The 15,543-nt window shown below is 42.8% G+C and overlaps 1 protein-coding gene across 1 annotated transcript in view; it reads right to left on the bottom strand.

The window, feature by feature from the left end:
* Positions 1-15,543, bottom strand: part of LOC143018415 (centromere protein I-like) — a 56,039-nt gene that overhangs the window by 25,612 nt on the left and 14,884 nt on the right. Inside the window, exons 5-8 of the mRNA XM_076173771.1 lie at positions 14,228-14,355; positions 13,896-14,079; positions 8,857-8,966; positions 2,019-2,182 (exon numbers count right to left, since the gene is read on the bottom strand). Coding sequence (XP_076029886.1) covers positions 2,019-2,182; positions 8,857-8,966; positions 13,896-14,079; positions 14,228-14,355 — 586 coding nt within the window. The remainder of the gene's footprint in view (positions 1-2,018; positions 2,183-8,856; positions 8,967-13,895; positions 14,080-14,227; positions 14,356-15,543) is intronic.

The following is a 15,543-nucleotide window of genomic DNA, read 5'->3' as shown; positions in this document are numbered from 1 at the left end:
CTACATACATATATCAAAGGCCCACCTTAAAAGGGTGGTAGCCAAAAAACAAAGGCATAAAATCCACTCCCACTCATTCCATCCCCACATACTCTACTTCCATTCATTCCCCTCCCTCCCTCTTATCTTGGCTCCTCCTGGATGATGGGACATCCCTGCATCTCAACCACCCTGGGTCAGCAGCAGCGTTGCAAGATACAGCACATCCACAGCAAGGCTGTTTCATTTAATCAGTGATGCCCTCTTTCCTCCTATCCCATATATCTGCAATACATCCCACAGTGCCTTCCTGTCTACCCTGTCATAAGCCTTTTCCAAATCCATAAAGGCCCAAAAAATATCCTTACCTTTTCCTAAAGCTTTCTCACATATCTGTCTTACCTCAAAAATCTGATCCACACAACCCCTACCTGTCCTAAACCCACACTGTTCCTCATCAATTACTCCCTCTGTTCTTCTCCTAATCCTATCAATCAAAACCCTCCCATAAGCCTCCCTAACTACACTCAACAAACTGATCCCTCTGCAACTACTACTCACACTTGTCCCCTTTTCCCTTGAAAAGTGGAACTACAAAACCAGAATCTTTAACCTGAGTTTGAAAATTGCCCAAGAGCTATAAATTTTGTCATCAACCTTACCAAAATCCACAAATAAGCTACAAGATGTAAAGGAGTAACTAAGTGAGAGAGAGAGAGAGAGAGAGAGAGAGAGAGAGAGAGAGAGAGAGAGAGAGAGAGAGAGAGAGAGAGAGAGAGAGAGAGAGTGTAAGAGAGAGAGAGAGAGAGTGTAAGAGAGAGAGAGAGAGAGTGTAAGAGAGAGAGAGAGAGAGTGTAAGAGAGAGAGAGAGAGAGATAGTGTGAGAGAGAGAGAGAGATAGTGTAAGAGAGAGAGAGAGAGAGAGAGAGAGAGAGAGAGAGAGAGAGAGAGAGAGAGAGAGAGAGAGAGAGAGAGAGAGAGAGAGAGAGAGAGAGAGAGAGAGAGAGAGCAAAACAGAAAGGAAGAAAGAAAAAAGAGAAAGAGAAAAAGGAGAAAAAAGAGAGACAGAGAGATAAAGAAAAGTAGAGAGGGAGACAAAGAGAGAGGGAGACAAGGAGACTGGAAGGGAAGGAGAGATGGAGACAAGGAGAGAGGGAGAAAATGAGAGTGAGAGAGTGAAAGACAGAAAGTGTGTGTGTGTGAGAGAGAGAGAGAGAGAGAGAGAGAGAGAGAGAGAGAGAGAGAGAGAGAGAGAGAGAGAGAGAGAGAGAGAGAGAGAGAGAGAGATGGTTAGCAACAGTGAGTGACAGACAGATAGTGAGTGAGAGAGAGAAAGAGAAAGAAAGGGGAAGGGAGAGAAAGTGAGAGAGAGGAGAGACAATGAGACAGAGGGGGGAGAGTGAGAGAGAAAAAGGGAGAAAATGAGACAGAGAGAGAGAGAGAGAGAGAGAGAGAGAGAGAGAGATATGGTAAGCAAGAGTGAGTGAGAGAGTGAGTGAGTGAGAGAGAGAGAGAGAGAGAGAGAGAGAGAGAGAGAGAGAGAGAGAGAGAGAGAGAGAGAGAGAGGAAGAGAAAGAAAGGGGAAGGGAGAGAAAGTGAGAGAGGAGAGACAATGAGACAGAGGGGGGAGAGTGAGAGAGAAAAAGGGAGAAAGTGAGAGAGAGAGAGAGAGAGAGGGAGAAAGAGAGAGAGAGAGAGAGAGAGAGAGAGAGAGAGAGAGAGAGAGAGAGAGAGAGAGAGAGAGAGAGAAAGAGAGGGAGGGAGAAAGAGAGAAAGAGAGAGAGAGGGGGGAGGGAGAAAGAGAGAGAGAGGGGGGAGGGAGAGAGAGGGGGGAGAGAGAGAGGGGGAGGGAGAGAGAGGGGGGAAGGAGAGAGAGGGGGGAAGGAGAGAGAGGGGGGGAGGGAGAGAGAGGGGGAGGGAGAGAGGGGAGGGAGACAGGGGAGGGAGAGAGGGGAGGGAGAGAGGGGAGGGAGAGAGGGAAGGAAAGAGTGAGAGGAAGAGGGAGAGCATGAGGGAGACAAACAGAGATCAAGACCCACCAGTTCTGAGAGCCAGTTCCAGCCAATCCGATATAGCTATCTTCAGTCGTGTCTCATGAGGACGGAACAGAACGATGAGGGCCGGGCTGTGCAGCATCGATGAGGCTGCATTTGGCCATTCCCACTGTTTCCATTCATGCATTCCTCTTATGAATGCTTTAAATCTGTAAATATGATATATAATTTTTATCTATCTATATACCAAAAAACTAGGCTGGAATTGGAATTGGAAGTACGTATCAAGGAGGAGAGATTGGAGGAAGTGGATAGCTTTAGATACTTGGGTGTGAATGTGGCTGGAAAAGGAGTGGAGGTGGAGGTAGAATTTAGATTGAGAGAAACAAGTAAATGCCTAAGGGGATTAAAAAGTGTAATGAGAAATAGACATTTGGGAAAGGATGCTAAGAGGAGATTTATGAAGGGGTGATTGTGCCAACAGCACTGTATGGGGCAGAAACATGGAACATAAGAGAGGAAGAGAAGAAAAGTTTAAATGTGTTTGAAATTAAATGCCTGAGATGTATGGTAGGGATAACTAGGTTGGATAGAGTGAGAAATAAGGAGGTGAGGAGAACAGGGGTGGAAAGGGAGTTGGGAGATAAGGAAGAGTTTTAGGATGGTTTGGACATATGGAAAGAATGAGTGAAGAAAGATTAGTAAAAGAGGTGTAAAAGGCAGAGGTGGAGGGAGTGAACATGAGGGGGCAACCAAGGATGAGATGGATGGATGGGGTAAAAGGGACATTGGGAAAGAGGGAAATATATGTTGAGGAATGAGGGGGGAAGACAGAAGATAGGGCTCAGTGGAGAATGGTTGTGTATGAATGATGCTGTGATGCATGGAAGGGAGTGGGTGGGGGAGTATATGTGAATGATATTTTGATGCAGACTGAAGGGATTTCTCTCCCATCTTCTCTTTTTTGCTTGAGGGGACAGGTGAGGGGGGGGGGTTGCCAATTAAATGAACCAGCCTTGCTGTGGATGTACTGTCTTGCTACAGTGCTTCTGACCCAGGGTAGTGGGTGAGATGCAGGAATAACCAGTCATCCAGGAAGAGACAAGAAAAGAGGGAGGAGTGGTCAATTGGAGTGGAGTATGTGGGGATGAAATGGATGGGAGTGGATTTATGGCTTTGACTTTGGCTACCTCCCTTGTATGGGGGAAAAAGCCCTTGGTATATGTATGTCTGTATATATATATATATATATATATATATATATATATATATATATATATATATATATATATATATATATATGTATATACAATACTGATAACCCACTTTTGGAGAAGAATAAGCAAAAGTATAAAGATCCATATATTTCAATCACTAAATGTGATCCTCTTCAGCAGATGTGAATTACAGAGTAGATATATATACATACATACATACATATACCAAAGGCTTTTTCCCCCTACTCAGGGGGTAGCCAAAAAGAAAAAGGCATAGAAATCACTCCCACCCATTCCATTTCCTATATATTCCACTCCCCTCCACCCTCCTCCCTCCCTCTTATCTTGGCACCTCCTGAATGACAGGTCATCCCTGCATCCCGTCCACTGCCCTGGGTCAGAAGCAGTGTCGCAAGACACAGCACATCCACGGCAAGGCCGCTTCATAAATTCAGCGACCCCCCTCTCTGTCCCATCATGCAGAAAAGGAGAAAGTGGGGAGAAATCCCTTTGGGCTACGTCAATTTTTTTTCTCATACCTACTTCCTTATCCTCCATCCCCCACCCACTCTCCCTCATGCATCACAGCATCATCTATACACAACCCCTCTCCATTCACCCCTATCTTCTGTCCTCTCCTGTCCTTCCTCCTCACAGACATTCCTCTCTTTTGTAATGCCCCTTTCACCCCATCCATCAATCTCATCCTAGGATGCCCCCTCATATTCACTCCTTCCACCTCTGCCTTCCACACTTCTTTTACTAATCTTTCTTCACTCATTCTTTCCATGTGTCCAAACCATCCTAATACTCTTTCATCAACCCTATCTCCCAATTCCCTTTCCACCCCTGTTCTCCTCCTCACCTACTCATTTCTCACTCTATCCAGCCTAGTAACCCATATCATACTTCTCAGACATTTCATCTCAAATACATTCAAACTCCTTCACTCTTCCTCTCTCATGTTCCATGTTTCTGCCCCGTACATTGCTGTTGGCACAATCACTCCTTCATATAATCTCTTAGCATCCATTCCCAGATGTCTATTTCTCATTACACTTTTCAATCCACCAAGGCATTTACTCGCTTCTCTCAATCTACATTCTACCTCCACCCCCACTCCTCCCTTCCTTGCCACATTCGCACCCAAGTATCTAAAACTATCCACTTCCTCCAGTCTTTCACCCTTAATGCTCACTTCCATATATATATATATATATATATATATATATACACATACACACACAGTGGCCGCGAAAAGTTTGGGCGCAAAATTATAGGCGCCCCAACTTTCCCCTAAACTCAAAACATGCGAAAAATACAACTTTCCACCCAAACTTTTCACTATTTTTCAATGCTAGCGTTTGTACCCGTATTTAGCCGAGACAATACACACTATTTGGCAACTCTGTTTAGGCGCACTCGATGTCACATGGAGTCAGATTCTAAACATCTCTCACGGAGAGTAGTCTTTTTTTTGCGGTGGTCTCGGTTTTTGTGCCTTGATATCTCCGTAATGGGAAGTGGTAAAGAGCTGGAAAGAGACACAGTTGTTACAATCATAACCCTCTATAAGGAGGGTTATAAGTGTAAAGATATTGCTACTCGTGTGGGAATTGGAGTGCGTCAAGTGCAAAAGTGGACCAAGAAATTTCGAGACGAAGGAAGTGACATCATTCGTACTCCAAAGCATCGCTCTGGTCGGCCAAGGAAGATATCAAATCGTACTTCTACGGTTCTAACTGCCTCCTACGGTTATTAGGAGGCAGTTAGAACCGTAGAAGTATGATTTGATATCTTCCTTGGCCGACCAGAGTGATGCTTTGGAGTACGAATGATGTCACTTCCTTCGTCTCGAAATTTCTTGGTCCACTTTTGCACTTGACGCACCCCAATTCCCACACGAGTAGCAATATCTTTACACTTATAACCCTCCTTATAGAGGGTTATGATTGTAACAACTGTGTCTCTTTCCAGTTCTTTACCACTTCCCATTACGGAGATATCAAGGCACAAAAACAGAGACCACTGCAAAAAAAAGACTACTCTCCGTGAGAGATGTTTAGAATCTGACTCCATGTGACATCGAGTGCGCCTAAACAGAGTTGCCAAATAGTGTGTATTGTCTCGGCTAAATACGGGTACAAACGCTAGCATTGAAAAATAGCGAAAAGTTTGGGTGGAAAGTTGTATTTTTCGCATGTTTTGAGTTTAGGGGAAAGTTGGGGCGCCTATAATTTTGCGCCCAAACTTTTCGCGGCTACTGTATATATATACACATATGTATGTATGTATATATATATATATGTATGTATATATATATATATGTATATACATATATATATACATATATATATATACAGGAGTCCCTCAAATAACGCGGGGGTTAGGTTCCTGAAATTACCGCGTATGACCAAATCCACGTATGCTGACTTTCCATATTAAATACCGAGAAACATGTATGTGTACGTGTGTGTGTGCGTGCGTGCATGTGTGTGTGTGCGCATGTATGTGGTGTTTGTGGCGTATGTGTTTGTGCGTATATACATGTGTGTATGTGGCGTATACGCATATGTGTATGTTGCGTATATACATATATGTGTGTATGTGGCGTATACATGTGTGTGTGTGTGTATGTGGCATATGTATATATGTGTGTATGTGGCGTATGTATGTGTGTGTGGCATGTGTGTGTGCCTGCGTGCATGCATGTATGTGTCTGTGTTCACATGTACAAGTAAGCATGTACGTGTATGTGTCTGTCTTCGTATTTGTGTGTACACGCACATGCATTCACAACATACATTGGTTGTCTAACACGTCTAAGTGTGCGTGTCTACACATGTGTAAGCGTGTATATGTCTGTTTTTTATCTCCCAAACCACCACCGCCAGTAACAACAAGAACCTCATAAGAGAAATTAAGACACGACAAGCGCAGTCATTATCAGACTTATTAGTTGTGTTCCAAACGAAAGAAACATTACACTTCAACAGATTAGGGCGGTAAAATTTCACGATAGCACGGCACAGGTGGTGGAAGCGACAAGCTAAAGCTTGTTGGCTAACCCCCTACCACCCCCTACTCCACCTCTCCTCCCCTCCCTCCCTCCTGCATCAGTACCCGGAGGTTGACATGTAACCGCAGGCAGCCACCCACGGCTATCCCCTCGCCCCACACCCTTGTTTGAGCAGTTCCCAGTGTACATAATGACAACGTTATATGAGGATCGACTGTATATGGTAAAATAGAAAGCAGTCACCACAAATGTTTGCGATGTTGACGCGTGTGTGCGTATGCGTGCCCAACTCGGCGCGAATTTTAAAACGATACTCTACATTTGAGATGGTTTTGAAATAAAATCCGCGTATGATTGAATCCGTGTTATTCGAATCCGCGTTATTTGAGAGACTCCTGTATATATATATATATATATATATATATATATATATATATATATATATATATATATATATCAATCAATCAAATCAGCCATCCTGAGTCCACTGCTGAACAAAGGCCTCCTTCATAGCATTCCACGATTCACACGACTGTGCCACTCTCTGCCACGTCACTCCTGCAAACTTCTCGATCTCGTCTCTCCACCTTCTGTCAGGTCTCCCTCTTCCACGCTTCCTATCTCGCGGCGTCCATTCAGTAACGCATTTGCTCCATCGCTCATCAGTCGTTCACACCAACTTACCTGCCCAATTCCACTTCCTCTCTTTTACTGCTTCCACAATATCTTTCACTCTAGTCTGCTCTCCCACCCAACTTGCTCTCTTTCGGTCTCTCAGTGTTATTCCCATCATTGATCTCTCCATTCTCCTCTGTGCAGTCCTTAGCTTTGTTTCCATCGCCCTCGTCAGCTTCCAAGTCTCACATCCGTAGATTATTGCTGGTAGAATGCATTGGTTGTAAACTTTACGTTTCAAACATAAAGGTAGAGAGCCTCTCAGGATTTTATTATACTTACCAAACATTTTCCAACCAATTGTAATGCGTCTTTTTATCTCATTATCATGATCTTTCGTCACCTTCACCATCTGACCTAAATAATTATACTCTTCAACTTCCTCAAGACTCTCATCATCAATTACAATCTCTTTACTTTGAACTTTCGTGTTGAACAATACTTTGGTTTTACTCTTATTCATTTTTAAACCTACTTTGATACTTTCTTTGTTTAGATCGCTCAGCATATCTTGCAAGTCGTCTGCTCTTTCTGAAATAAGAATGATGTCATCCGCAAATCTTAGGTGGTTCAAATATTCGCCATTAATCTTCAAACCTTTCTTTTCCCAACTCAACCTTCTGAAAATATCTTCTAAACAAGCTGTAAATAGTTTGGGTGAAATTGTATCGCCTTGCCGTACTCCTTTCTCGATTTTGATCTTTTCTGTATCTTTATGAAGTCGAACTATAGCGGTACCTTTCGAATAAATCTTTTCTAAAACTCTTACGATCTGTTCGTTTGTACCTTGTTTGCGTAGCGAGTTTAGTATTGCTATTTGTTCTACTGAATCAAAGGCCTTCTCGTAATCTACAAAAGCTAAACACAGAGGTATATTATATTCTGTCGTTTTCTCGATTAGTTGGTTTATCGCCTGCAAATGGTCTAGAGTTGAATATCCGCTTCTAAAGCCTGCCTGTTCTCTCGGTTGGTTTCCATCTAAAACTTGACTCAGTCTATTTGTGAGGATCTTGGAGAATACTTTATATACGTTTGATAGCAAGCTAATCGGTCGATAGTTACTAAGGTCCTTCTGGTCTCATTTTTAAGAAGTAAAATCACTATAGCATTGCACCACGCATCCGGAACGCTCTCTTGACGTAAGCACTGGGTGTACAACTCAGCTAATTTAATATGAACTAATTTACCAGCGTCTTTCAGTAGATCTATTGATATACCATCTTCCCCAGGTGCTTTTCCTCTTTTCATAGTTTTTAGAGCAAATTCTACTTCTTCCTTTGTAATCTCTGGTACACTACTAACGTCTACACATGAATTTACTGACTCAACTACGGCCTTCGACGAGTAAAGCTCTTGGTAAAATTCTTCTACTCTTTTTACCATTTTGTCTCTACATTTAATTAATTCTCCATTTCTATCTTTCAAACATATCATCTGCTGTCTTCCTAAAGCATGTTTACGCTCGGTCACTTTAATACTTTTACCTTTCCGAATAGTTTCTTCTATTTCGTCCATGTTTCTCTTTCTTTTCTCTAATCTCTGCCTTTTGTTGATAAGCTTGTTTAGTTCTACTCTTTCTATTTCATCTCTACTGCTTTTAATCTGCATGTTCCTTCTTCTTTTAATTAGGTCATTTGTAGCTTTGGAGTATTTGTTTTCTCTAATGTTTTTTGTACTTCCTACTTTCTCTGCTGATTCCTTAATGTTCACTAAATTCAAATTGATATCTTCCACGCTGTCCTCGTTAGTTCTTAGAGCTTCAAATCTATTTTTAATTTCTAACTGAAATATCTTTTTATTATCCTTGACCTTTGCAAGGCTTATTTTCCTTTTTAAAACTAGTTTATTTCTCTCGGCTCTGAAGTTGAATTTAGCTGTGCATCCTACATATATATATATATATACAAGAAAAAAGTACATCACAAAATCCAATGAAATATCAAAACACAGACAAGAAGAAAAAAAATCTTACTTTTTGTACTGCAGCACAGATATTCGTTTTTCTTTCTTTTCCTCCAAAGTTTCCCTATAAGAAATTATTTCCAGTGGTGGTACTACAACAGCTGATGTGTAGGGGTTCTTCTGCAATTCAAATAGATTCACAATGATTCCATAAAACTGTATACACTAAAGGCCCTTTCCTCTTATAAGGAAGTGACTTAATCAAAACACATACCACCATCCTAAAACTCTCTACCTACTAAGTCAACTTAATACAAAACATTTCCCTCTCCTTTTCCCTCTTCTAGTATTATTTAAAAGTCAACTGAATACATTACAACAAAGCAAAATGGCAAGAACACACAAAACAAGTAAAGGATTTAAACAGCTCTAACACTACTCAAGTTCCTTCTCTCTTCCTCTCTCATGTTCCATGTTTCTGCTCCATACAGTGCTGTTGGCACAAACGACTGTATGAAGGAGTGATTGTGCCAACAGCACTGTATGGAACAGAAACATGGAACATGAGATAGGAAGAGAGAAGGAACTTGAATGTGTTTGAGATGAAGTGTCTGAGAAGTATGATGGGGGTTACTAGGCTAGATAGAGTGAGAAATGAGGAAGTGAGGAGGAGAACAGGGGTGGAAAGGGAGCTGGGAGATAGGGTGGATGAAAGAGTATTAGGATGGTTTGGACACATGGAAAGAATGAGTGAAGAAAGACTAGTAAAGGAGGTATGGAAGGCAGATGTGGAGGGAGTGAACATGAGGGGACGTCCTAGGATGAGATGGATGGATGGGGTGAAGGGGGCTTTGGGGAAGAGGGGAATGTCGGTTAAGGAAAGACGGGAGAGGACAGAAGACAGGGGTGAATGGAGAATGGTTGTATATGGAAAATGTTGTGATGCATGAGGTGGATTGGACGGGGGAATGGGGGTGAGGTAGTGTGTGTGAGCAAAAATTTTTGACACAGCCCGAAGGGATTTCTCCCCGTCCTCTCCTTTATATGGGGGGACGGAGAGGGGGGGTCGCCGATTTAATGAAGTGGCCTTGCTGTGGATGTGCTGTGTCCTGCGACACTGCTTCTGACCCAGGGCAGTGGACAGGGTGCAGGGATGACCCGTCATCTAGGAGATGCAAAGATGGGAGGGAGGGTGGAGGGGTGTGGAGTGTTTTCGGGGATGAAATGGGTGGGAATGTTTTTGTGCCTTGTCCTTTTTAGCTACCTCCCTGGTAAGGGGGAGAAGAGCCTTGGTATATGTATGTATGTAACATTACTCAGTTCCCATCCAAAGAATCACAAATTCCATACTAAAAGTTGAGTGAGAAAAATCAATCTGCAGCTTCAGTTCTCTCTTGGAGATCCTTGGCCCCCAGAAAACTGGCCATGGCCACTAATTCTGCCAACAAGTCACTCAGTAAAGAGATGTGGGTTGCTGTGTAGCAGGATTGAGCGAAGGGCAGTGCAGTATAAGGTGCTCTGTATCTTCTGTGTGGCAGTTACATCTGGGTCAATTGCTGTCTGTTGCCAGGCCAATTCTGTATGGGTACTGTTTTAATGTTGGGTAGTGACCTGAATGTAGTTGAGCAAGTACAGTACTTGCTTGCCTTAAGAGGAGTGCTTTTTCTGCCAAGTTGATTTTTGGGGAAGCTTTGGTAAAACATGGAATTTGGTAGTCTGTTGTGGAGTGTCTGTGATCTGGGTGTATATGTATTTACCTAGTTGTACCTAGTTGTATTTTGTGGGAAGATAGCTTGTAGTGACCCGCTATTATATCTTTCTCCATCTAGTTTTTTCTTAGTCATGTATACTTTTAGCACTCACTGTTTCCTCATTCAGTTTGTTGAGGAAACAGTGAGTGCTAAAACTATACATGACTTTTAGTATGGGTGTTATGTGGGGTACCCAGGGAATGTTTTCTAGACATTTGATTAGAATACATGCTGGAGTTGTATTTTGTTGCATTTTCTGTGGTATAATGCAGTGGAGATGCGTCTTGAAAGAGTTGATGATAGCAAATACAGTGTTTAAGAAGAAAGTCAAGCATAGGTACACATGGGAGAGGGTGATGGATGGAAGGGTGGCAGATAGAGTGTTAATGGACTGTATAGTGGTGACAAGGAGTATGGTAGGAAGAGTTAAGGATGTACATGTTCTAAGGGGAGAGAGTGGGGGAATATCAGATCATTTCCTGGTGGAAGGTACATTGAGAGTGGAGAATAAGTGGAGAAAGAGGAAAAGGGCAAAAGGTAGGGAGGTACTTTGAGTGAACTTCTTAAATGAGGAAAAAAAGGAAAATGAGTATAAGAAGAAGGTGAGAGAGGAGTGGGAGAGAGTAAAGGATAGAGTACAACTAGGAGTAGAGGAGGAATGGGAATGGTTCAAGGAGGGAGTCATAAGGTGTGCAAAAATGGTGTGTGGAACAAGGAGGGCGGGAGGAAATAGAAGGAAGGGTAGTGAGTAGTGGGATGAGGAAGCAAAGAAGGGTGTAGAAGAGAAGAAGCAGGCATTCATAGATTGGCTACAAATTAGGATGAGGGAATTGTATGAGAGGTACAAAGTAAAGAGAAAGGAAGCAAAGAGGAGAGCAGATGTGAAATGGGGTAAGAGTATGACAGAAAATTTTGAAAGTAATAAAAAGATGTTTTGGAAGGAAATTAATAGAGGAAGAGGAGGTGAATCAAGTAGAGAAGAAAAAATAAAAGGTGCAGATAGAGAGATGATAATAGAAGAGAAGGCAATTAGGGGAAGATGGGCAGAGTATTTTAGGGAGTTGCTAAATGTGAAGGAGGATAGGGAGGGAAAGGTAGTTGCAGTGGGAAGCGCTAAGAAAATGAGAGTGATGAGTGAGGAAAATGGAGGAGAAATAGGGAAGGATGAAGTGAAAGCAGCTGTTAAGGTGATGAGAGCAGGTAAGGCACCTGGGTTGGATGGATGCCATGCAGAATGTCTGAAGAAAGGAGGTACAGTTATGGTGGACTGGCTGGTGAGGTTATTTAATGTTTAAGAGAGGGTAGAGTGTCGGAGGACTGGAGGAGTGCCTGTATAGTTCCGCTTTACAAAGGAGAGGGGGACAAGTGTGAGTGTAGTAGTTACAGAGGGATCAGCTTGTTGAGTGTAGTTGGGAAGGCTTATGGGAGGGTCTTGATTGAGTGGATTAGGAGAGAAACAGAGGGAGTAATTGGTGAGGAACAGTGTGGTTTTAGGACAGGTAGGGGATGTGTAGATCAGATTTTTGTGGTAAGACAGATATGAGAAAGCTATAGGAAAGGGAAAGGATGTTTTTTGGGCTTTTATGGATCTGGAAAAAGGCTTACAACAGGGTTGAAAGGAAGGCACTGTGGGAGGTACTGCAGATATATGGGATAGGAGGAAAGCTGTTAAGAGCAGTCAAGAGTTTTTATGAGAGTAGTAGAGCTTGTGTTAGGATTAGAAGCGGAGAGAGTGAATGGTTTGAGGTAAAGGTGGGACTTCATCAGGGGTGTGTTATGTCGCCTTGGCTGTTCAATCTTTACATGGATGGGATGGTGCAAGAGGTGAATGCAAGGGTAGTGGGTCAGGAGTTGGAGATGATTAAAGAAAGTGGAGAAAAGTGGGAGGTGACCCAGCTGTTGTTTGCTGATGACACTGCTTGTAGCAGGATCAGAGGAGGGATTGAGGAAGTTAGTGGCAGAGTTTGAGAAGGTGTGTGAAAGAAGGAAGCTGAGTTGAGAAGGTGTGTGAAAGAAGGAAGCTGAAGATAAATGTGGGTAAAAGTAAGGTGATGAGATGTACAGGGGGAGAGAGTGACAGTAGGCTGGAAGTGAGAATTAAGGGTGAGAAACTGGAGGAAGTGGATAGTTTCAGATACTTGGGTACGAATGTGACAGGAAAGGGAGGAGTGGGGGTGGAGGTAGAATGTAGATTGAGAGAAGCGAGTAAATGCCTTGGTGGATTGAAAAGTGTAATAAGAAATAGACATCTGGGAATGGATGCTAAGAGGAGGTTATATGAAGGAGTGATTGTGCCTACAGCAATGTACGGGGCAGAAACATGGAACATGAGAGAGGAAGAGAGAAGGAGTTTGAATGTGTTTGAGATGAAATGTCTGAGAAGTATGATAGGGGTTACTAGGCTAGATAGTGTGAGAAATGAGGAGGTGAGGAGGAGAACAGGGGTGGAAAGGGGGTTGGGAGATAGGGTTGATGAAAGAGTATTAGGATGGTTTGGACACATGGAAAGAATGAGTGAAGAAAGATTAGTAAAAGAAGTGTGGAAGGCGGAGGTGGAAGGAGTAAATATGCGGGGGCATCCTAGGATGAGATGGATGGATGGATGGGGTGAAAGGGGCTTTACAAAAGAGAGGAATGTCTGTAGAGGAAGGACGGGAGAGGACAGAAGATAGGGGTGAATGGAGAGGGGTTGTGTATAGATGAGGCTGTGATGCATGAGGGGGAGTGGGTGGGGGATGGGGGGTGAGGAAGTATGTATGAGAAAAAATTTGACACAGTCCGAAGGGATTTCTCCCCGTCTTCTCCTTTTCTGCATGAGGGGACGGAGAGGGTGGGTCGCCGAATTTATGAAGTGGCCTTGCTGTGGATGTGCTGTGTCTTGCGACACTGCTTCTGACCCAGGGAGGTGGACAGGATGCAAGGATGACCCATCATCCGGGAGGTGCCAAGATAGCAGGTTGGGAGGAGGTTGGAGAGGAGTGGAATATATGGGAAACGAAATGGGTGGGAGTGGTTTCTATGCCTTTTTCTTTTTTGGCTACCCCCCCATGTAAGGGGGAAAAAGCATTTGGTATATGTATGTATATGTATGTATTATGCAGTGACTGAGTGGGTTTGAGGGCTCTTAAATAAAATTGTGCCCATCATTCTTATTTACTGCTCTATGGGAAAGATTTTGGTTTCTGTGTAGATATTCAATTGGTGTTTAAGTCAACCCAGTTATTATTCTTAATGGTTTATTTCATGTCATTTTCAAGATGCCTTTGAATTTTCTTGTCTGTTAAGTACCACAGTTTTCTAAAAATTGTGGGTCTCCTGCAAGGGAAAACTGCAACAATGGACCGACTGATGGACTTACCCTTCTCATATGATCTGAAGGTGGGAACAAATTCTGTTTATCTTCTGGGTCAACATCCAAATTTCCATTTAAGCGGTTGCTAGCAGCTTCTAGGCCATTTACCATAACTTTTGGTGCCTTTGGTAATCGATGTGAACTATGCACAACCTGGGTCATCAAGTCAGGACGGAATACACGATACAACCTGTTCAAATATTAATTTCGGTTACATTTCACCTCAACTTCAATTTTAGGATTCAATGATCCTTACAATCTTTTCTTTTAGGACAAGAACAGTGTTTACCAGTAACATTTTTATCACATTATGCATGAATACTATGCACCATACAAACCTTAATATGGGTGCAATTTTTTTGCCAAAGGAGATTTTGCGAGTGAGTTCCATGAAATGATTGGCATTCAAGGGGCTTACATCTTGTCGAGTGGTGATATAATACAAGATTTTGCATGCTAAGGAACACTGAAAAAATAATACACATATACATACATATGCATATACCACAAAGTTATTTTCCCCTAATACAGGGAATAGTAGTCAAAATATATATCCACTCTTCACCCATCCCACACATCCAACACCCACTGGTCTCTTCTATCTCAGCTCATTGTGGATGAAGGGTCATACCTGTCCCCCTCCCACTACTTGGTTCAGAGGCAATGCTGCCAGACAATGCACCTCCACAGCAGGACCCAACCAATCTACACTCACACATATCTCTTGCCCTCTCCTTTTCCTACTTAACTCTTACATCCAGCAACTTTTTCACCCCATCCACACATTTCATTCTTGGTCTTCCTCAAAACTTTCCTCAGTCCACAGTTTGCTAGTCTTTCTTTACTCATTCTTTCCATATGCCAAATCTTTCTAGCACCAGTATTCTTTGATCAACCCTATGTGTCAGCTCTCTACCCCTCCTCTGTGTCACCTGCGACCCCAATTCCTGTTTTACACAAGGCCCAAGCCCACTAGTGGCAAGGGGTAAGGATCAGAACAAATCAAATAATCCTTACCTCTTGCCACTAATGGGCTTGGGCCTTGTACAAAATAGGAATTGGGGTCACAGATAAGTGATCTTTCCTATCCTCAGGAATCAGTTTGATTCCAGGTTTCAAGGCTTTTATAGTCTCTGTGGTGTAGTGGGTTAAGGCTCTGTGAAGATGATTTTACGGGTGGCCATAAGCAGTGGGTTAGAATCCTGCATGCGACTGTCATATAAATTATCAGATTGATGTCGCTGTTACTAGCGAATTTCTCTCATATTTACAATGGCGAAAAGCATGAATGGGATTTGTTCCGATCCTTACCCCTTGTCACTAGTGAGCTTGTGCATTGTGTAAAACAGGAATTGGGGTCACAGATTAGTGATCTTTCTTATCCTCGGGAATCAGTTTGATTCCAGGTTTCAAGGCTTTATAGTCTCTGTGGTGTAGTGGGTTAAGGCTCTGTGACGGTGATCTTACGGGTGGCCGAAAGCAGTGGGTTCGAATCCTGCATGCGACTGTCATATAAATTATCAGATTGATGTTGCTGTTACTAGTGAATTTCTCTCATAGTTACAATGGCAAAAAGCGTGAAAGTGATTTGTTCCGATCCTTACCCCTTGTCACTAGTGGGCTTGGGCCTTGTGTAAAACAGCAATTGGGGTCA

The sequence above is a fragment of the Oratosquilla oratoria genome, chromosome 34, assembly GCF_046742065.1.
Source record: "Oratosquilla oratoria isolate Oo_2021 chromosome 34, ASM4674206v1, whole genome shotgun sequence".
NCBI classification, from domain to species: Eukaryota; Metazoa; Arthropoda; class Malacostraca; order Stomatopoda; family Squillidae; genus Oratosquilla; species Oratosquilla oratoria.
This window is presented reverse-complemented; position numbering and strand designations above follow the sequence as displayed.